General features: G+C 40.8%; 1 protein-coding gene across 8 annotated transcripts in view; it reads left to right on the forward strand.

Moving 5' to 3' along the window:
• The window catches only part of tead3b (TEA domain family member 3 b), a 36,370-nt gene that overhangs the window by 7,050 nt on the left and 5,775 nt on the right, over positions 1-23,545 (forward strand). For 2 of the 8 annotated variants that reach the window (XM_021317810.2, XM_012865137.3), the window contains exons 3-8: positions 10,214-10,468; positions 17,072-17,136; positions 17,830-17,892; positions 18,035-18,097; positions 22,490-22,501; positions 23,324-23,449. In XM_021317810.2, coding sequence (XP_021173485.2) covers positions 10,345-10,468; positions 17,072-17,136; positions 17,830-17,892; positions 18,035-18,097; positions 22,490-22,501; positions 23,324-23,449 — 453 coding nt within the window. In that variant the 5' untranslated portion in view covers positions 10,214-10,344. The remainder of the gene's footprint in view (positions 1-10,213; positions 10,469-17,071; positions 17,137-17,829; positions 17,893-18,034; positions 18,098-22,489; positions 22,502-23,323; positions 23,450-23,545) is intronic. The other 6 variants (XM_012865142.3, XM_012865145.3, XM_012865136.3 and 3 more) reach the window with 5 other exon arrangements.

Below are 23,545 nucleotides of genomic sequence, written 5' to 3' on the forward strand. Positions count from 1 at the left end.
GAGCTGTCTACAAGACTGCCTGACTGTAATGTCTAAATTAGAAGTGCATTCATGTAAGGCAGCCTGCGCTCAGAGTACACGCTAGCAACAATAAACCTAGTAAGTTTATTCAACATAAAAGTGCAGTTTATTTTGGCCTTATGTTAGAAACAAGGCAGTGTAGTCCAGCTACTTTGTCCTCCCGACAGAGACGGATAGCTCTGCCTCTCAGGAGAGAGCTGTGTACGAGGAGGGGTAGAGTGATATTACACACTTGGGAAGAATATTTAATGCGCCTTATAATACGGTTTATCTGTGGACAAAGACACACAGACACATTAATTTACAGTGTGCCTTTTATTTATTCACTATTTAGATTTCTTTGTATGTATAGAACAAAGCTTTTATCCCTGAACAACATGCACAATGTGTATAAGCAAGTGCAAACTGCAATCCTTTCTAGCACAACTTTAAAAAGTGATACCAATACAATACAGTGAGGACTCCCAGCTATCACTAAACTCTATTTGGGGACATTGAGGTGCAGCTACTGGGGAGAAACAAAAGGCCGAACCAAAACTTTGTGTCGGCATACTCTGTGATCTTCTTATTCTGATTCAATACGGTGCATGGCTCGCTGTGCACTTAACTGAATTACACACAAAACTGCTTCATGCCAAATGTAATCTTCACTGGTACTGAAGAAAAAGCAGCTGACATCCATATGGCTACTGGTAGCAGCATGTCAGCTCAAACTCAATACATGTTTGAGATGCAAGTTGGAGGACTCTCATTGATGAGAGGGGATTTCCCCACAACTCTGCATGCTGCAGTCAGATACAGCTTGTACACCAAGTCGGCAAAAACACAATCAACTCCTTAGTCATTTAAACTTTTGTTTTCTCCAAATGTGAATATAGTTTTATTTAAAGATATCTAAACGTTAACGTTGACTGTTTTCAAGTGGATATTATATTGTCCAGGCTTGGATATGCCTGCTTTAGTCATAAAACATCACTTTGAATGTCTTTACTGAAAAGGGCTATATAAATAAACTTACTTTAACTAAAAAATCTAATCTAATACAAACATCAGATTTTTCTTGATTAGAGTGTACCAAAAATGTACCCGGTTAGCCTTTTGTAGTTGGGGGTAGGTAATGTAAGCATTGTCTACCCCAGAACACCAATAGCAAAAAGAAAGGAGTTAAGGATTAACATAATTTTTCAGAAATATACAATAAGCAATGGAGATGAAAAACATTTTTGTAACCATTGTTTTGTCGTTTGGTTTTCTATAATGTTATTTTTGTCAGTAATTAAAACTTTAGTCAAATAAATTTTCTCTTGATCAGTAATTGGAAGATTAATATGAATAAATCGAATTAGATTTTTGTCCTGTTCGGTAAATGCATAAAAACTGAAAACACATTTTAGAGTAAAAACATATCAGTAAAGAGTGTGAGAACTTCAAAATAGGTATATATGCTTGTATGCATCATTGTGGATGTTCTTTCATTCACTGCATGTATTGTTTTGTTCAAAAATGTTACCTCTATCAAAGAACTGGCAGCAGATTTGGTTATTTTATGCTCAATGTTTGTTACATTTTGTTGTTAGAATAAAACTAAGTTTACACCAATACGTTTGCTTTGGTTGTAGTCTAAGGACATTGGAATTAGCAGGTCAGACCTGAAAGAAAAACTTAAATCTTTATTGGCCTGCAAAGCCTGCTTAGTGCATCTTTATTTTTATATTATTGGTCTGACCTATATGACAACAACCTGGAATCAGATTAATATTTTGCCAGTTTAAATTAAACTGGTTGCCTAACAATGGGCTACACTGAGGAAAATAAACCTTTTTTAAAAGTTGTACAGATGTACAGGGATGATAAATTAGTAAAAAAGGAAAACGAGAAAAGAAAGACATGACTGCATGTAGCTACTTCTGTCTTTTCAATAAATAAATCCTAAGAAGATGACAGATTTGTTAGTTGTTAATGTTTGCTGGTATTTATTGCACTTTACATGAGCTCAGGTTATAATGAATCAATAATACTGATGGTCTCTTATAATGTGAAGCAAATACATCTCCTAAGCTTAAAACACACATAATATGCCCAAATGAGGAATACCGCTTGTTTGGCTCAGGCGGCTCTCGAGGTGTGTTCACACCGAACGTGAACGAGTTGTTTGGAGTGAATTAAATAAATATATTATCCCTATGTAAAGTTGGGTTGTCACAATACTAACTTTTCAAACTCGATATCGATATCCAGGAATAAATACAATACTTGATACCATTTTCAGTACCACAGTGATAAAAAAAGACAAATAATTAGGCATTAAAAATATTTTATTGACATGAAAAACTCGCCTTTTACACTCTTACCATGGAACATGCTTTCTCAACAGAATCACAGATGCTGGTTAAATAAGTGTGCAAATAAATGCTGAATAAATAACCCAAATATAAGACATGCCTAGTAGCATGCTAGGCACAGCTAATCACAACAAGTTAATGCAGACCACCGGTCTGTAATACGTCATCAGTAATATGTTCAATGTATTAAATTATTAACGGGATCTTCAATTGTATCATTGGAATTCATCATGAAGGCCAGGGTGTCGGTTCTTGAGATGTTTGGCCAAGTCTGCTGTGCTGCTTCACTCCGTTTTCACCACGTTAAAGCACTGTTTACTCACAGGAGGGTCAAGATCTTTGGGTTTCGCTTCTTCGTTTGCCTCACATGCTAAAATATTTAGTATTAATACCGTGCCAAATTAGTATTGTTTCCAGATACAGCATTTGAGTATCGGCACATTTCAGAGTATCAATACTTTTGACAACCCAAATGTAAAGGAGCTTTCATTAGTGGATTAACGCGGCCATGCGTCACGGTAGATGCATGAATAGAGCGAAGTTATAGATAAAGCAAAGCAAAATTTCGCTAAAAAAACTGAACTGTTTTTGTCAGTTCGTGTTGCGTTAAGGGTAAGCTATTTATTTCAGCACAAATCTGTTTTTGTCGTGTTACATATTTAGGCAGTAAAATTAGACAGATTTTAGATATTTCATTTGAGCAATGATGGATTTACTGACTGAAAACCCTGTAGTTGGTGTCTCATAGAGAGATGTGTCCACCGACGCGGGGCAGCAGGTCCTCAGGCTCGGTCATGGCAAGGCGGTAGGGCCGCTGCAATGACCGGTCATCCACGCAGCTACAGGTGGGGGTCCTCGCTGAACCGGGTGCATCTCTGGAGGATCCAGCGATGCACCCAAATGGCGTTGTTCGGCTTTTCTCGCTCGGTAAAATCCATGTCCCCCGCTCCGTGAGTTGAACAGACAGCAGGAGCCGGCAAGCAGATAGACACTCCTCCCATCTGATGATGCGGCAAAGCGGGCTGGGGAAAAATGGCTGCGTTGTCAGCGTGTTGTCAGCGCGGATTGTTTGCGAGAAAGAGGCGGAATGTAAAGCGACCAACAGCAGGCGAGTCTGGCGAATTTTTCTCCTGGATCACATTCGATGTTAACGTACCTTCCTGGTTCTTATGGTGAGATGTTAGCATGTGTTTCCATATCCTGTCCTGTTATTTTGGTTAACATCTGCTGGCTTAACAATTGTATTTTCACAACATTACATTGGTGGAACATCGTGTGCATTAGAGCCTAAAAAAATCTGAGACTATGGATTAATATTCGTCTCCTAGTGGTCTGTCAGTTTATCTACATGCAGTCTAGGAACATGAAGATGATGTTGGTGTTCAGGGGAAGATGAGTAAGAAGTATTTTCTGTCATCTGCATGTTTAAAAGCACAGCAATTTAAAGTGGTTGCTGTTACCTGAACACAATGCTGAAGATCTTAATGGGCTTTCCTAGTTTCTGTGCGATGGAATCCCTTCCCTTTATAAGGCTGTAGTAACAGCTTTCCTCCATGTGATCCGGCAGCGTCAGAGTGACTCATTTGAATTACTGGAATTCATTAGTGCACAATCCAGTCTAGGAAGCAAAACTGAAGCTCTGCACAGCCCCGACCAGTTCGTAGCTAAAACTGAATTAGGGATAAGCCGATTGCTGAAAACAGACTGCAATGTGATCGCCCCTGGTGCACCCTGGGAGAATCGGAAGAGGGATTTTGGTGCATGAATGGTGCTGTTTCAGTGAATGTACAAGGAGCAGAGCTTTACAGCATTATTTACATTCCTGCTGCACATTGGAATTCTGAAGCGTGTTGGTCTCAGAGTCTCATGGCGTGACTCCCAGAAAGTGGGAGGGGAGGTGTGTTTTTGATTTTTTGTTTTTGCTAAGTGTGAGAGCGATGTGTGATTCAGTTTGGACGTTTTAAGAAACCCTCCCATCAAATGTTTAACACATGGAGTCGTGAAAGGAAGCCGTGATGATAATAATTGCTTGATTTTTTTTTTCTTTTCCCACTAAGAATGTTTCAAGTGATGTCGATTAAAAAGTAAGCCGTTTTAATCATCACTGAGTTGTGGATTTCCACACCTTAATGGATCCAAGAAAATGTTAGTAGCAACTTGATTAATGTATTCTGCAACATAAACCCCTGTAGAACAAAATCCGGACACTCTTAACCTTTAACAGTACATTCCGTCAGCACTAAAGCAGCTTTTGAATTTCTATTCATAAAACAGACTCTAACCTTTATCAAAAAATAAATCAATCCTGAATTCGATCCTGTGGCGACCGGAGAGGACTCATTGAAAAATGGCTCAACAGTCGTTGCCCTCCCTTTAGTCTGAGCTCTGAACGTCATAAAGCTGGAGCGATTCAGTGCTGATGTTGCATTCCAGCTGGAACAATCCCACTGTTTTCCAGACCCCAAAGTGGATGCCTAAATTGGACAACAATCTGCCCCCCCACCCCCCACCCTCCTCCTCTTTCCAATACCACTCACCTCTCTCCCCCCATGGACACCCCTTTTTCTCCCTCTGCTCTCCAGCCAGCCAGTCAACCAACCCACTCCTCCCATACACGCATCCCCTGGTCTCCTGCCCTTATTTGGGTAGAGACATTCTGACTTAGGGGGTGGGGGGGGGCAGAGAAGCAGTGGAGGGAGGGAAGGAGGGCGTTGAGTTGACACAAGGGAAGCAGGAGGAGAAACAGTGAGCTCTCGCAGGCCTTTCTTAATAAGGACATGTCTGGAATTCAGGCCCCTCTCGCGGTGAAGAGCCTCTCTTTTGCAGCACCTCTCTCGAACACACTGGTGTGAGCGCTCGGAGCTCTGCTGAGGTCGTCAGATTGCTCGTTGTGCCGAGCACTGTTTGCTGCTCTTCACAGCTTGCAGTGCAGAAGGGGTTTGCGGTGTTTTCTCTGCTATAATTGGACATCAACAATAGTGCAGCCACTTCTACACCCCTCTAATCGCGCCAACAGCCTTTAATTACAAAACCGGTTCCCATACCGCACAACACCTGCCGTTTCATTATTAATAGATGTTGTCTACTTGAAAATACAGCTTTCACGCCACACTGCTAAACTGTTGCAAAACTTAGAAAAGTGCACTATTTAAGGATTACTTTCATAATGATATCATTGGACAATTGTCTGTTTTTTTGGATTAATGCAGAATATCGAATTCAAGAATAGGAATTCTGTAAATATTTACAGGTTCATGGTATGATTGGATACATAGAGAGGCATTTGTGCACATTTTTCTTACTTCCATTTAAAACCTCAGCTGAAGATTGCTTAATTAGTACATAATTTCTTTCTACCATTTTTTTTCTATTGATATTCATCATTGTTACTGTTTCTTTCATTTTCTATACAGATGTTAGTAACAAAGTGTTACCAAATTCAATTCGATTCAGTTTATTTCTATATCGCCAATTCACAACGTGTCATCTGAAGGCATTTTACAAAGTCAGTTCTATTAGATCCTACAGACAGATTGGTTAAAATGTTTTCTGTCTAAACCTAGCAGATTGCATCGAGTCATTGACTTTCAGCATTCCCTCCTCCTGGATGAGCAAGTAGCAACAGTGGACATGCTCCAAATCCCATATCCCTTAGTCATTTTGTTCAAAAAGTCCAACAGCTAGTAAAAAAAAACAAATCCTCACACTAAACAAACGTTACATTTTTTATGTTTGTTTCCTTGAGATAATGAGGATGCTTGAAATAGGGTGCAATTCTTCTGATGAAACTATTGTTGTGCGTAGATTGTGTCATCCTGAGAGATCTAGCCTTGTGATCTATGTGTTCGGTGGTGGATCATTAGTGCTGTTGATGAGAGCTCACTTTCAGTGTTACGTGATCGTGTTGCAATGGCTCCGTCATACGGGTAGCTTCTCAGCTAAAATTAACAGCCTGACTTGTGGATATTTGTCAAACTGTCGTTCGGGTTCAGTGACTGCAGTTAATTTCTAATTGCATGAGGCAGACCCTAATTATTGGACTGTGACTGCTTTGCTTTTAATTTTCTGTGACTATTCAAAAATATAGATAGGAAGGGAATCGAGATGTTAAAAGGGAAAGACAGCTGATGTCAATGTTTAGGCAAGAAATATTTTTCTGCCATTAATTAGCAATCTTGGTCCCTCACATACTGTATTTACTGTAGATGTGTTGATACTTAAAATCGGAATAATTTATTTCTTCTGTTTATGTTTATTACAGTTGCAATAAGTTTCAAAATGCCACCTGTTTTCAGATATTCCTTTATTTTACCATTAAGTGGTAAAATAAACACTAATCCCCTCCTACTAATGCTCCATACACTATTGTATAATTGCCTTGCATTTCTCTGATAGATGAAAGCTTTTGGTAAAGAAGAATCCACCGTCACTTTTCTGAAACTCTTATATTGAAGCATACACAATGTGATTTCAAGGTTCTCTTGGGTGACATGTTTTATAGATGTGACAAAAAGTCTGACGGCATGGGCATTGAGACTCAGATACCACATAAATGCCACATATTTGTTCCTGCAGTTTAATAACTGCTTTGTAAATATCAACAAGGATAAAGAGACTTTATCTCATTCTACACCATGCATGCACTCTGTCTGCACTGATTAAGACCAACTCACCTTGGCATACCACATGCCTGAAGAAGCTGAAATAGCACCTGACCTGGCATTATTTTCTGATTCAGCGAGACAATAAAGGCATTTAGTATGTGTATCGAGCACTGAACGTTCAGTAGAGGATGATCAGTGGATCAGTACCGAAAAGAAAATTGACATATAACATCAAAGCATAACTGACTCAATCTTTTACATACTCAGCACCACACTAAATTTTACACTCTTCAGACCAATGCACATGCATTATATGTAATGGGGGCAACTCATAAACCTGTGGTCCTAATTTCTTTATGTGGCTCTTACCAGTTTAGTGTCAGAACATATTTTCTTGGACCGACCCTTTAGATGTGGCAGATAAATACAACAAAATATAATTATACGAGCGGTGGATTTTTCTAAATATAATAACAAATATTACATGGAAAATAAAAGTCACTATAACACCAAATCCGGGGAGCCCTGATCTTGTTTCTCTGGAGTCAGTCCCATCTAGGGTTAATGGAAGACTGTTACACTCGACCGTTACACCCGAACCTTACTTACTGTCATGTCACCTCAGAGTCTATAATAAAAAAATATGAAATATGGCAATCATACCATATAATCAGAAATCATTATAGCTGTCTTAATCATGTCTTGTAAACTCAGAGCCTCCATATATCTGGTTAAAATATTTCGTTCCCAATGTGTTCTCTGTATTTATCCATTTTACTTCACATTTGTCAGTGTCTGGTGAAATGTTGAAACAGAAAGAGAAGCATCCTTGGAGGATCATTACCTCATTGACTTTTATTACAGAAACAATATAACGGCAAAAAAAAAACCCAGCTTGAAAAATACTTAAGATCTTTTCCTGCAGTCAGCTATAATTCGACCGCATTGGGAAACAGTTCCCAAACCTCAAACATTCTCAGAGACCGATGCTGATTACTGGGGTCTTTAAACTTTGTTTCATGAAATATGTTGAATTCATCTGAACATTTTACATAAATAAAATAGAATAAAGTATGGTAATGATGACAGGACTGTGAAAATAAAGTGTCACTCTTGTGCTTTACATGAATTCTCACAGCTTTCTATGCCTTTGCAGTTTCATAGTTAAAAACATTTTTGAGGGAAAAGCAGTATAGAAAGAGCCAACAAAGGTCTAATTACTCGTGTTCTTATGGAGTATTTAACAAGCATTCGCTTGAGAGATTGGTTGCCTAGAAACCATAATCAAAATAAGCAGAGAAACATACCATTTTTTGCTTGTTGGTTATCTCTCATCGCTGTGTTCATGCCGTCATAAAACTTGCTCGTCCAGCTGAAACAGCAAAAGTTTCCAGGCTTCCACATAGTTGCCTAACTGGTTGAGTGTCATAAAGAGACAAACGGTGGCTTCTAATTATCCGAAACAGTATTCGCAAGAAAGTTTTATTTATGTATTGTTTGGTTTCATTTTCCTGTCAAACAAAATAAGCAAATCGAATAAGGATTTAGTGCTACTTCAAATTAAGTTGTGTTTTGATCTTATGGATAAGTATTTTACAAAAAGATAGTTAATCACCACCTTTCACTGTCCATAAGACTCAGCTGTACACGTATTTGTTCTTTTGTTAAGGAGTTTGCGTGTAGCTTAATAGTTATGAAGTCCTAGTGGTTCGCCTGAGGCATGGAGGTCACACACTACAGGGTGCTTTTGGAAAATAAGAACTTGAGATTTTTGCTAAATCACCATGTGTTACTAAACTGGCTGTTGAAAAGTAGAAGCAATCTCTTCTTATGGCTTTTCTCTACAGTCTGACATGTCATCACACACAGGAAACAGCAGAGAGGCTTAGATGTTCTGCCAGCGTTCAAGCAAATTTCGAAAGCTCTGCCCTCCTTGTCATTGTGAATTATCCTTGTTGACCTCATTCTTTCTTTCATCGAGGGTCCGTCCAATGTTGCCTAAATCTCATTATTCTTTTATGGTGTTGTTAGCTTTGTTCCACATCCTCTGAGCATATCCAGCCGTAACTGATGGGAGAGAAAATGTACTTTAAGCATCATGGAAGAACATGTCTTAGTTTGGTGAAGCCAGCGGACAAAGAAGCACCAGGTTTTTGGAGTACCTTCCGGCCATGTTATGGATGAACGAGATGTTTCAAAACGTACCGTATTTTTCGGACCATAAGGCGCACCGGATTATAAGGCGCGTTAAATATTCTTGATGTTTGTTATATGTGTGTAAGTGTGTAATATCACTCCGCCCCTCCGTGTACACCCATACTCCACGAGAGGGAGAGCTATCCGTCTCTGTCGGGAGGACAGAGTAGTTGGACTACATTGCCCTGTTTCGAACAAAAGGCCAAAATAAACAGAACTTTTATAATGAATTAACTTGCTTGGTTCATTGTTGCTAGGGTGTACTCCAGGCGCGGGCTGCCTTACATGAATGCACTTCTAGTTTAGACATTACAGTCAGGCAGTCTTGTAGACAGCTCAGGGGTCCCATCAGGTAGTGACACAGTGTACCGTAATGCTCCAAATATCCATTGAGCGGAGCGAGGCGGCTTCTTTGCTCACAAAGTCGTACTTACACATTTGAGCAGATTAAAATCGGTCAGTAAGCACAACAGTAATCATCTATAAGGCGCACCATCAATTTTTGAGAAAATTTAAGAATTTTAAGTTCGCCTTATAGTCAGAAAAATACAGTAATCCCCTTTTTTTTTGCCATTTTTATTTCATATCTGTTAGTGATGCAATTGGGAAACTTGGAAGGTGTTATTTAAAAACATTCAAAGTAGAAGACAAAAAGTGGGTGGAGAAGCTTAAGATCCATGGCCCTCACTTTTGTCACCTATTGATTTTAGATCCTCCTAACTGCAAAATATTGTCTGTTGTGTTCCTAAAAATGATCAATATATATTTTATTGCTATCAGCCTTACAAGCCCCTCATCTTTTCAGTGTTTTTATTTTTGAACATGTATACAGCTTTGATTTTCCTATAAATCTAAAATCAAAAATGTGGGACTCTCAAAATGTGTGTGAACCTGGTCGAAATTGCAGTCCTAACAGAAAAGTGACTATATACTATTTATATGAGTCATGTGTTGTGAACGCATATCAATAAAACGAATAACTGTTAGACGTCTCACCGCTCCTTTAAAAAAAGGTGAAAGTAAAAACGTCTGCACTGCTTTGTTCCACAGATTTCCCACTGACCCTTTGATCTTGGGGCTTAGGGTCGGGCCCAGGGGGAGCCGCCACCATTGCGTCCAACGAGTGGAGCGCCAACGGTAGCCCAGAAGATGGGCTGGACGGGGACAATGAGGACAAGACCATGGACGGAGATGCAGAGGGCGTATGGAGCCCAGATATCGAGCAGAGTTTTCAGGAGGCCCTCGCAATCTACCCTCCCTGCGGCAGAAGGAAAATCATCCTCTCAGATGAGGGAAAAATGTATGGTGAGTACACAGCCAGGGCAACGCAACAACAGCAATTACAGGGATGTCAACCCAAAAGGAGTGCTTATTAATGGGAAAACCAGGGATTTTGCAGTGATTTGTGGCTGAAACATGCAAACATCTACTTTGTTGCATTAAAAAGCACACAATCTAAGCCACAACCTAAACCCACAAGTAAGTTTTTTGTGTTTTTCTTTTTACTTTCCACATGTAGCTCTGTGTAACATGTCTGTACCTGTTGAGCTGTGACCCACGGGGAGGCTCCTCCAGTCACTCGCACTTTTAGAGGTGGTTATTGCTTTTCAGCTCCTCTTCCTGCCTGATTTACATCAGTCTGTTCCTGCAGAATCTTTTTTATTTACAGCCTGCTTTTTACACTCAGGTCTTTACTTCTCCGCCCTTTCTCCCAACTGGTGTACTTTTATCACTCAGCAGATTTCAGTTTTTTTTTTTTTTTTTTTCACTAAACTTGCAGTATTAGAAAAAAAAAACATTGCCTGTGGGTGTCTGGTTAAAATGTTGCGTTTGATGCTGGATCGCTTGGTTAAATTAAAGATAATTAGCGCAGCATGAAGCAAGACTTAAGAACAAAAACATGCCATTGGCATGCTCTGCTGTTGAAGGTTTTAAAGATCCATGTGGTTGTGTTGTTTCCTGCCTCATGTTCATAAAATCGCAGGTGTTGAGCCCTCGATGTGCTTAAAACCTCCAGATGGAGATACGGGCAAGTGTTTCAGCAGAACCACTAGCATCCAGGTGTAGCGAATTATTCACACTTGTCTTTAATAATTTTATCCCATTTCCAAGTCCTGTTGTTACACAGAATATTCTTGTAATTGCATTTTTCAATGCAACTTGGAAATTGTGCAGAACAGCACTAAATGTTGACTGGCGTTATGTTTTTTGCCCCCCTGCTTTCCATGCTGCTTCTCTTGTGCTCTGACAGCGCAAAAAGTCTTTGGGTTTTGTGAGGTTATTTATTTTTTTGCAACCATTGTGAGTCAGCTTATAATAAACATATGACAGTGATTTGGGCTTCAGCGGGACCCTAAACACAATCAGTGTCAGCCATTCAACTTTTAGATAGACTCTGTTTTTGTTCACGGGTAATTGTTTGTTTTTGGGAGGCCTTTTGGCACTTGACGTCAGATTGGATTTTTTCGGTGTGATTCACCCAGGATGGAATCTCATCCGCTCGTTTGTGGGACAAATTTTAATGCTGAAAAACAAGGTCATGATTACGTTAACTCAGCTAGTGTAGTTTCTATTGTCTGCCTCGTTTTGCTTTTGCTCAAGGTGCAAAGTGGAGACAAACAAACAAACTAAATAATTACTCAAAAACATCTTATTTTTAGTTTTATTATATGACAAACATTTCCCATAATCTGGTTTCATTTAACTTATATTAGTGTAGTTTCAATGTTTTAGTTGTAAAAACAAGGAATTCACTACCATTTAAATCAAGGATTTACTTCATAGACAAATCCATGTAGTTCTCTTTACTTATCTAGAGCCAAATGACAAAATGTCTTAGTGGTGGCACTAATATGAGTAAGTTTAATTTAAATAGGAATAAATACAGTCATCTTAAATAAAACAAAATATGTTCATTACTACTAGGGATGTATGATTTTGCCAAAAATCTAAATTGCCATACATTTAAACAATAATTGCGATTTCATTTTTGGCTTTTCTCTGCACCACCGTTCTTGAAGCGCTAAAGCGGCATCATTTTTGTACCTACAAACCATCTGTGACAGCCGGGCTCATCTGGTGATTAAAGTGTGTATGCCGCAGTGCTGAATGCGTTGCAAGGCAATGTGATGGCGGTATTTTGCTTTGGCCTTCCTACCCAATTGAGATGAAAGGCATAAAGGTATCTCTGTGTGAAGAAAACATTCCATGATTTTAGGCTTTTATTTAATTTTCTCAGGCCAATGACAGGTGGCGCTTCCATGGTAGTGATCTCTAAACTGGAACCGCATAGGTTAGCATGGTGACAGACTGCATGCCACAATAGGTGTACATGAGTTTGTAAATTGTGTTTGTTCTAATCAAGTAAAAACTGAACTCAGTTCTCTAAAAAAAAAAAAAAAAAAAAAAATTTCACTATGCCAGAGTCAATCTACAAGTGTGTATTATGTTTCCTGTGTACAGGAGCGTCAACAGGTAAATCTTTCATTTCGTTTTAACCCAATAACTGCCCAGTCCTGTTTGGCAGAGCTCTGTTGTCGTTGTTGGTTTGGGACGAGAGCGTTAACGAAAACGAACGCTAAGCACAAACTTTCCGCCATAGCAACAAACTGTCAGGAGCCCTTTTAGAGGCTGTTTTTTTCCCCTAAGGCTCCAAACACCCTCTCCATTTACAATAAGTCATCCGAGGCTCTGCTGGCAGAGCGAAGGCATGCCCGAGAAGAAGCCCCCGCACAAGGTGATTACCTCAGACGTCTAAAAGCTTCCCTGACGTGAGGTTAGGAGAATGTTAACGATTGCACAGCATGTAATACTGTCTACCTTGCAGTCTCAGAATCCCAGCGGCCTCCAAAAGCAGACAAGCCATCCCTCCCGTCGGGAATTCCAGTTATTTTCTGCTAGCATTTTTTTTTTTGTTCCTTTTCTTTTTTCTTTTTTTTTTTTGTTTTGTGGGAAACCTTTGCAAGTTTCCATTAGCTAGTGGACGGTTTTGTACAAGTGTAATCTGTGTTCCACAAGGCTGTCTAGACTAGTGGCATTTATTTTCATTCAGATAACTTTGGGGTGACCCAGAGTTCAAGGCAGAATAACGTTTCGCTGAAACCTCGCACATAAGGGCATCTTTAAGCTCTTTCAGGATTGAAATGAAGATTCAGCACCTCTGTTTGTCTGAATCCAAGCTATTAGAATAGCACGTTATGTTGAGCAGAAACAATTGCGGCATCTAGCAGTGGTCATGGAGCATTCTGTTGGGATCAGTCAAGGCCAAGCCTACTAAACTGATTGCTTAGCGCGGCCTGAAACGTGTGAGTGGGATGCGGTCTGATGCTGGGATGCAGGGGTGTGAAAGGTGTAGGCGGAGGCGGCATTAAAACTGGCGCGAAAGATCTCTCCAAAAGATTGAATGACAATCTCTTACAATCAGGGCCTAGGACATGACTCATCGCTACCTTCTCGTTCTACCACTCACTATTGCACAATTGCCTGTATGAATAGTTGCCTAAAGTTGCTGCTTTGTCGGTCTCAGTCCGAGCTACTGCAAAACGTCTGTAGGGGGCACAGTTTGCCCACAGCTCCTTTATTTTTAAGCACTATTTTGATTTTTTGTTACGCTTATTGTTGTGCTTGTTTATGCAGGACAAACAATAATGCTTTTGTCAAGTGGACGGGAATTTTAACACCCCTGGCCTTTTATTCAGCGAGCTACCTCTGCAGAGCACATCAGATTACAGTTTAGGATCTGTCGACAGCATAGCATAATAAGACTGCCCAATTACAAGATGGAAGATGGAACACAGTTTGTGTCCCTAAATAGGAAATGAAATACGACACGTGACCTCCAGAGGCTTGGCGTGACAGGAGTTTTATAAGACGCCGACAGCCCCAAGAAAGTGCACAAGAGTGAAACTGGTATGTCTTCAGGCCTGAATCCAATACAATACCTTTGACGTATTCAGAAATGGAATGCGAAGCAACAAAACCAGCAAAGAAATGGTAATTACCTGCGACTATGTGGACAGAAAATCACACATTTACACGATTGCATAATGTTGTGTTTTTGACGGGTGAATTTCTGCGACCGACTGCAGCTCGACCGCAAACGGAATATTCATCAGCATTCGTTTGTTGATGGAAATATTAAAACGGAGTCCATCAAAGAACGCTCGAACCTCTGTACATTTGTTCCCCGTGAAACGAATAGTTGTCAACTTTTACACGGTGAACTCAAAGGAAGCATCTTGAAAGAAGAAAAAGAAGGAAAATGTAGCCCATCTCGTTTTGCTCTGGGGCTGTGCTGACACGCCGTTCACCTGCGTTTTCTGGTCTCAACAGGTGTACCACATGCCTCTTTCCATTCCACACCCCTGCAGCTGTCACTTTTGCAAAGCACTCTGGGTATGAAAATGGAGAAAAGTGCCAAACGATGGCCGGTGTCTGTTCTGACCTTCGAGGTCCGAATTAGCAGCAGGTTCAGTGCATGCATGTGTGTGTGTGTGTGTGTGTGGGGGGGGGGGGGGGGGGGGGGATATGTGCATAGATATGGGAGCAGGGCCCTGAGCAGACTGTTTGATGACTGCGCAGGCCTGGTGCTTCCCTGTCAGCTCCCTCGCTGAGACGTTAGGAATGTTTTCAGTCATGGCTGAGCAGTATGTTAACAATTTAGGATTACCTCAATGTTATGTGAAGGGAGGAGGGAGGGAAACAAGGGAGCTTGCGCGGGTTCGGGGAAGCGCAATGGAGCAGTAGGGAGAGAAGGTTATGACGACTGAATAAAGATGACTTTTTTTTTTTTTTCCCCCTCGCTATCTTAGCTTGGAAGTGGAAAATTCCAGTGGCCATATATTGAAGAACGATGGGTGTGTCTCATCAGGGGAGTTCAGAGTGGCCGCCTGCAGCTATCTGACTGACTGTTGAGCAATCATCAAGAGAATCAGGGGAGGTTTGAAAGTGCTGCCGGGGAGAGGAAAAAGTGCAACTGTGGCGAAGCTGAGGACAACGAGGCTGTGCGCTCAAATCAATGAGTGTCTGGCTGTTTATATTCACCTCTTATGGCTGCCTGGTTTGTGGACGTCTGGCTATCTGACCCGCCCGCCCACCACCAAATGCCTGCCTTTCCACCCTTCACCCCCCCCCTAGCTCCAACCGTGGTGTCAAGTCTGAGCAGATGCCTGCTGCAGACCCGCGGCGCTGTAAATCACTTCTGGTAAAAATACAAGTTTAAGGAAGCGATCTGTCTTAAAAAAAAAAAAAAAACAACACACCAAAACTTCAACCTGATACAACCAGTTCTGCTGGGTCCTTAGTGTGAAGGAAAAAAAAACAGACAGAGGTAATAATTAGCAGCAGGATGAGTTGCGCTTTAATTTTTTTGCTTATCCTGCGATGTACAGCTTCTCTTTGACTATATTTCAGAAGGTGGCTGTTGCCTGAAATGTTCAATTTGGAGCCCGTTATCTTAGTTTACAAAGGGAGATCCGTACCTTTCTCATTCTTTTCCTTCGGATGCCAGCGTTGAGTGATTTGCTGTGACATTTTGGTGAAATCTTTTACGCTTTAGTGATGCAATGTTTACCCTCCTTTCTCCTGTTGAAGAGACCAAGAGGGACAGTCAGGAGGGGGTGGAGCGAGCATTATGTTTTCCCTGCCATCCTCTGCTGGGATGGCCTGCAGCAGGTGCTGTTGTCCGTTCGCTGTGGGGTCACACTGGGGTGTTGTTTTGGGGAAAGAGGCTGCCTTGCTGCAACTGTTGGCAGAGACAGTTATGGCTTTGTGTTTTCTCCACAAGCCCCTGCCCTTTTCAGCTGCCCTTTTTGCCCCTTTATAACCCCCCCCCCCCCCCCCCCCCCCCCCCCAGCCTGATGGCCTTCACCCCGGCTCTAACCCCTGTTCCTCCCAGAGCTGGAAGCGCATTTGAGCATGTGTGCGCTCAGCTAAGCTCTGTGTTTGCAGGCCCAATCAGACTGGCCAGCACAGATGTGACAGGCTTGCAGGAATGTTAGGAATGCGGAGGCGCTGGAGCGGGTGTGTCCATCCTTGGCCTGGGGCAGAAGGGGAGGCGCTCGCTCGGTATCGGCAGACGGCTCAGCTCTGCTTCGCTGGCCGACTGCCGGACTGACTGGTTGGTTAGTACGATGAGTGCTGTAAGCCTGCTGAAGATGGCCTGCGGTACTTTTATGGTAATTGCATGAACCGGTGCCTTCCGCAGGCCAAGTACAAGACTTGTTTCTCCTGTCATTATGCATCTGGAAAGCTGTTAAACGCCTTGGGTTTGAGAAGGCACGTCTTGACCAGTATTTTTTTTTTTTCGGCATAATTTTCTGTCAGCAAATTTAGGAGCATTATTTATAATAATAAGGCGGTTCGGCCTCTCGGTTCAGCTCCATTTCCACAGGAACCCAATAAGCGTGACTTGGCAGAGAGAGAATCTCCAAAAGTCTTATGCACTCCGGCTCCTTCAAGACAATATGAAGCTTTTTGTGCTTCTCGTGCACCAGAGAAGATTCTTGCTTGATAAAAGCTACAGCTTGCTGTGAAAGCCGTGCGCAACAGCAAAAGTAAAGCCTACAATAGACAGCTGTGTACTGTTTCAAGCTGTAATGCCTTAAAAAGTGAGGTTCTGTTTTTTAAGCACTGATTGTAAATAGGCTGCAGGGCAATGTGAGGACATATTATGAAATGGTGAATAAGCAAATCAAAACCCATTAGTGCTGGTTAATGTCAGAACATGTAACAGGAAACAAAGCCAATATTGTGAATCTTAACAACGGTGTTCTGAGACACTGCTTTTCTTTGGAGATGACCTAAAAGAGATGGGAACAGTGCCACCAGGTGTCCGGTTTGGGATGTACTCCATAATGATTGAGTAACCGTCAGCCATAACTTTTTTTTTTGTTATTGTGTTTTTTACAGGTCGCAATGAATTGATAGCGAGGTACATCAAGTTGAGGACAGGAAAAACCCGCACACGAAAGCAGGTAAACTAGTGCTAACACTAAAAACTAAAATAACATGCACGATTTTTTTTTATTTTTTTTGTGTGTGTGTGGTTGTTCTGGCATCTGTAGCCCTCTAGATAAAAGAGTAAAACAGATTCATTAGATCAAGTGCCATCTAACATTTTAAAGGACAAGTCTGGTTCGATTTTATGTTTAGTTCAACATATCCGGTAAAGAAAAAAAAATCATCCCTTTGACCTGACAAACTTAACCTAAAAAAAAAGGTTCAGCAACTTTCTCTAAAAAATGTGTCTAGTGTTTTTGGTGAATATTGCTAAAATGAATTAAAACCATGCCTTTGTTGGCTGACTGCTAGACACTAATCTGTCTGAAAAGGATGAACTAATAGCTTAAAAGTGTAAATATCTGTGTCCATTGAGGGATAACTTTTTCTCACTGTTTCATCCGAGCAGCACCAAGAATACCGTTGGGCTTTGTGTTACTATTGCTTTTACATTGTGATTCAGTGAACCACCAGTTTTAAAAAAATGACATTATTACCAGCCTTATCCTTTAAAATCAACCATTAATGTTTTTTTTTCAACATTTTTGTTGTTCCTAGAAAGAATTTGCATACTCCCTACGTGTATGCACCTGCATGGTTGTTTGTGCATGCATGCGTTTTGAGTGCATGTTATTTATTTCCTGAAAACTGTTTCACACCCCCTGTAGGTGTCTAGTCACATACAGGTGTTAGCACGGAAGAAAGTTCGTGAATACCAGGCGGGTATAAAGGTAGGTGCCGCCGGCCTGCCTCCCGGCAACACTGACTGGGCGTCTCTTTCCTCTTTGGTTACGGCTTCTCCCTTTCTTCCCCGTGTCCTTCCTCTCCCTGTCTTCCTTCCTCTTCCCTCCTCTTGGCTATTCTTCTGTGCAGGTTTCTAGCCACTTGCAGGTTCTCGCCCGGAGAAAATCTCGCGAGATCCAGTCAAAGCTAAAGGTATGCGCTTTTCACCTCAGCAGGGCTGGTACACGCTTCGCTTTGCGCTCTTCGGCTAATTTGAGGATCGGGTGATCGGTCTTTGCTTTGATGTAAAGCCACACGAGCAGACGCATGATTGCCGTGAACATAGACCTGTTTAACAATAAGCAATTTATTTAAACAATAGTCGGTCTTGCTTTTTTTTGCATGCGGCACACCGACATGCAGGGTTCTCTTAGACCTATATTTGTAGATAATTAAACGCAATCTAAAAATCAGGCTGTGATGTCTGTTTAGTCTCTGCTTTAGGTGAACATGCACTGCTAAGCTGGTCTAAAAACGTGAACTTAGCTGCATGTTGCTCCAGCTCTGTCTCTGTCCTATGCAGCTTACTCTACTCTTCTTACTCTTTTTTTCCCTTTCTGTCTTCTGCTACTTTCACTATAATATCTACAACTTCTCCTATTGTTTATACAGTCTTTTGTAAAAACTTAATAGAAAGTTAATCTTTCAATTTGGTTTTGTGTAACTCTTTTTGGCCTGTCTTATTCAAATTCTTTTTTAAAGAATTTGTGCGTACTCACAGAGACATAAGTAATCCACTTGTAATACTTCCACATATTACAAAAACCTTATTCTGTGGCGCAAACATTAGATCAGATTAAACTGCCAAAGCTGACTAACGCCCGGCCAGACAGGCTTGTGATGTTGCATAACAACTATAATTTACTGTATATTAATGCTTTCTTGTATATATTTTAAAAACATATGTCTTAGATTAGAGAAACAAAATATATTTTTTTAAATAAAGGAACAAAGTGATTTAAGCAATAGATTACCTTGTTTACTTTCCATTGAACATTCTTTATCACACATATAAAAGACCAAGAAGATGCTTTGTTTCTCTTAGATCAAGATTTGCTTCTCATCTGTCAAAAATAATTACACTTTAGTTGAAGATTAATCATAAATAAATGGGAGCTAATCATTTATTTACCCAATTTGTTTTATTATTATTCTCTCTAATTATGGGTTTTCTAGAGATTTTATTAAAGGTAGAGTGGACGGTTTTTCCAGAAAATGTAGATAAGAAATGCCCAAGTCACATTTTGAATAACTGCACATCAGACCATCCTTCCTGATCTTCTGCTCCTCAGGGGGATCGCGTGAAATTTTTTTTCTCAAATCCGCTCTGGTCTTATTTCTTTCTTCTGAGGCCTTCCTCTTCTTCTCATAAACTTGTACGCTGTTTGCTTCTTTTGAATCTCAGCCATTCATATTCAAAGTATACAGTGAGAGAAGCGGAGCTGCAGTGAGCGGCTAACACTGAAGCTAACTGGATACATAAAACTAGAAGTGCGCACGTGCAGCCAGCAAGCGGAAACTAACAAGGAACGAGCGCGGACACTGGCGTTAATGTGAGCAATGATTGGCATGTGGGACAACCAATAGATAAGGGGTGTGTCCAAATTCAGGAGCTGCATCCTTCGTAGGCTGTATTTGAAGGCCGGTTACGCCACAGCGAGGGTTCCTTCAAATCCGGCCCACAAATGCAGCCTTCTTTTGCCCAGATATGAAGGATGGGTCCGGCGTATCCTTTGTGGCTAATTCTATCCCATGACTCATTGCGGTTTGAAGAGAATTGTTTAAACGGAAACAGCAATGGTGGAGAGGAGCGAAAAACTGTGAATAAAGTTGGATATATTACGCTTTCTGGAATGTTTAAAATGTTTTTAGACAAGAATTTAGCTGTGGAAACCTGAAATAACTGCTCGGTGTATTGACACTTAATGTTAAAATGCTGGGACGCATTCAGACATCCCCGCTCCCATTACACTAACAGCCGGTACGCCTCGCTGGCTTGCAGCGGATCGGCCGGGCGGTGGAGACTCGCCATTCTGAGAGTGCCTGTCTCCCATCACATTGCTTGTAAACCCCGCTGGCTTTCTACAATGAGTTAAAAGCTGCAGTAATTCAGTCAGATAATATCTAATGTTAATGTTTGGTTACTTTATTATTTTTCTTTACAAATAGTGATATAGGATTTATTCAGAAATTAGGATATGTTAAACATATTACTAATAAACAAATGGTATTTGTAATTATTTGTATTTGTTGGTATAGTTTTATATCTATGGACATCAGTTACTTTTAACTACAAATAGCTGATGAATGAGCTTAAAATGAAATAACAATTTGTAAACAAAACTACAGGATATATAAAGGGGAAAATAAAACCCATGTTGGTATTTAGAGGAAACAGCAAGATCAGCCTTTGGGCTCCGTTAGTTTAGCTTCACAGCTATACTTAAAGGGTAACTCACCCCCAAATTAACTTTTTTTTGCCAATAAACTGTTAATATGGTTGTATTATAGTACTGTCTAAGTATCCTGGTCATTGTTTTGAAAGACCAGTGCATATTTGTTGAAATCCTGCTTTTGTCTAAAATCGTCAGTGTGGCGCCCTCCTAAGGTTAAACGGCGGTCTTGCATTGAATTTCGGATTAACGTTGCTTTCTGTGGCTGGGACGTAATTCTGAGGCTGTGATGTGGTAGCTCTGGTGCTGTGGGGTATAAAGGCAGCTCCGTCTTAAAAAAAGAACAACACAAAACTCAACTCCATCCTGTGCCTCCATAGGGAACACTGTTGCACTTTTCAAACCCTCTAGCGATATTTTTCTTCTTAAAAACGACTAGGAACAAATCTTTTATGTGTTATTGGCCAATCTTCATGAAAGCAACAAATTGTTCTGCCGTTAGTGTCTTGAGGCAGCAGGGACGGGGCTGCTGTGAGACCGCGGTGAAGTTGGTGTTGGGTTGAATGTTGGATATTCGTGCTCCGTAAATTTGGACACACCCGAGGTGATCCCCCAGAATTTGAAGCCGAAAAATATCGTCCACTATACCTTTAAGTACAAAGCAACACAGGAAACAAATAATCAGTTATTGTGTGATACTGCTACAGCAAAAAAGGGCAGCTTTATGAATAAGAAATGAACATTCAAATATCTCTTAAGGCCCACTTTACATGCTTGATTGTTTTTCTGTTTCTGTTAGCACATCTACGTGATGTTTTAACTACGATCTCCATGTAATTTCACTTGGAAATTTCTGGCTATGCCACTAGGAGACATAATATTCTTTGAAACCCAACAACATGCATGTGCATAAAACCCTTCTCCCCATAAAAAGAATTCACCACTTAGTCAAACAGCGCAAGTACCAGGGTGTCGCCACACAGGCAGATTCTCTTTTTCCTCTTTACACGACAGCGGAGGCTGGAATGATTCTAAAACGTTTTCAAATCAGGCCGTTTTCAGAGAAAAGGCACACTGTTGTGGTGTAGACGAACAGTAGAAACGCAAAAAAAACTTTTCCGTTCTCAGCAAAAGATGTTGCCATTTAAATATGGACAAATATTTATACTAGTCTCTCTAGAATTAAATGGCCTGCACTCGTATACTTGCTTTATCAAGTCTGAGGAATGCAAAGCGCGGTCAGAGCTGGTGTTTGAACCAGCAACCCACTGAACTCCAGCACTACTGTTGCCACCATTTAAAGAAATTGGTTTCATGCCCCAGAGTTTGTTAATTCCTGGGGCTGATTCTAGTAAAGGAACAAAAGAAGACTTGTAAAGTTTTTGAACCACTTTTTGGGCCCATCAGCTTCTCAACAGTATCGTCACTATAGAACAAAAATAAGGGCCTATTGTGATACGGACCCGGGACGCTAGGCTCACTCATTGAATTAACCAGAACATGTGCAGCTAAGAGATTCTATTGTCTCTGCTTATCTGCTGGGTAAATCTCAGCACAACTGCTGCTGGATTTGGTGGTTCCAAACGAAAGATCCCTCAGACTCCAAGGGCGTCAGGACTGGTTCAGTTGTTTGGTTTGGGAAGTTCCTCTGTTAGGATTAATTTCTGGGTGAAACGAACAAAAAGCAAATCTTACATAAAACAGATAACTGTACCCGGGCGTCAATTGCACACAACATTTATCCCAACCGAATCTAAAAAGGGAAATTGGACCTGGTTGCAAGGCAAAGCTTCATCCTGGTTCTTTCTGTCTCTGCTTGATTCTCAGAGTCATGTCTTACCTCTAGCTTAAATAAAAAAAACATAAGAATTTTCTTGAAATCTGTTTTGAAAATTGTATAAAATCCATTAAAAAAGAGAATACAGTATATTTTGTTTTCCCATGATGCAACATAGCAACAGTTTAGTAGCTATGGGCAAACTGTCCCCCACTGTTTGTTTAGCTGAAACAAAAAATATTTTACTCATTTGATGCCGTTTTCTCACCAACCTTAGATTTAAAGGCACTATCAAATTTAAATGCCTTAGAAGACAGCATCAAAGTAGTATACAGAAGTGCATAATACTAATGGTTTTTCTCTTTTTTGATTCAGGCGATGAATTTGGTAAGTGAATCTGCCTTGTGTAATATGCTTCCCTGCTACCCTTTGTTTGGCAGCACTAGTGCACTGTCCCTTTGCTACGGCCCTCTGCAGGCATGGCGCCCCGCCCCGCCCCGCCCCGATAGCTATCCCGTTATGAAGCGACGCTTCAAGAGAAGGCTCTGAACGCAGCCCTGCTCTGGTGTAGCCTTCTTATCCCTCAGCCTCTGCCAGAAATCAAACCCCCTGCTTGCTTTGCATTAGGTGTTGCTCTCGACACAGGCTCTCACTTCTTAGGCATCTTTCTTTCATTCGCAACGTCAGAGATTAGAGTACAAAATTCCACTGTTTTGCAATCTTAAACACGAACAAAATGTATATAAATACATATTTTTTTTTATTTCAAATTTTGATGTGCTTTCTTAAATCTGGAACTGTGGTTTTACACTGTTTGAAAGTGAGTTCCACCTCCATAAGGTTTGGATTTAAATTGGATGACTTTGGCCAGCTTGAGCTACCTGTCTGTACACTTGGGTCTTGCAATCACTTGGATCTAGCTTTAAATCGCTTCATTCTACTTTTCTTGCAATGATCTTGATAACTTACTGACCATCTATATGTGGCTTCATCTCTCTGCCCTTCTCTCTGCTTCATTCTGAAAGTTGCTCTTTAATCAGAACAGCACAGTGTTACTGCTAAGATAAAAAAAAATTTAAAGTTAACTCTGACAGCTAAATTGATTGTTTTAAACTATTTGTCAAACCTTTATCATGGGTGTTTTGACAACAATTATGATGAGGGTATATGCGGCTTATTTCTTCCTAAATTCTCTTTGTCAATTTTCAGGATCAAGCGTCCAAAGATAAAGCTCTGCAGAACATGGCCGCCCTGTCGTCCGCACAGATAGTCTCGCCGAGCATGATAAAGAATCACCTTCCTCCTTTGTCTCCTGCCCCATACCAACCAACTCGAGTGAGTAAATTAATGAAAAAAGAATCACGGCACATAAACAGATTTGATCACAATAAAAAAAAAAAGGGGGGGGGGCGCTTGTAAAGAAAGAGAAAC

The sequence above is a fragment of the Fundulus heteroclitus genome, chromosome 20 (assembly GCF_011125445.2).
Source record: "Fundulus heteroclitus isolate FHET01 chromosome 20, MU-UCD_Fhet_4.1, whole genome shotgun sequence".
NCBI lineage: Eukaryota > Metazoa > Chordata > Actinopteri > Cyprinodontiformes > Fundulidae > Fundulus > Fundulus heteroclitus.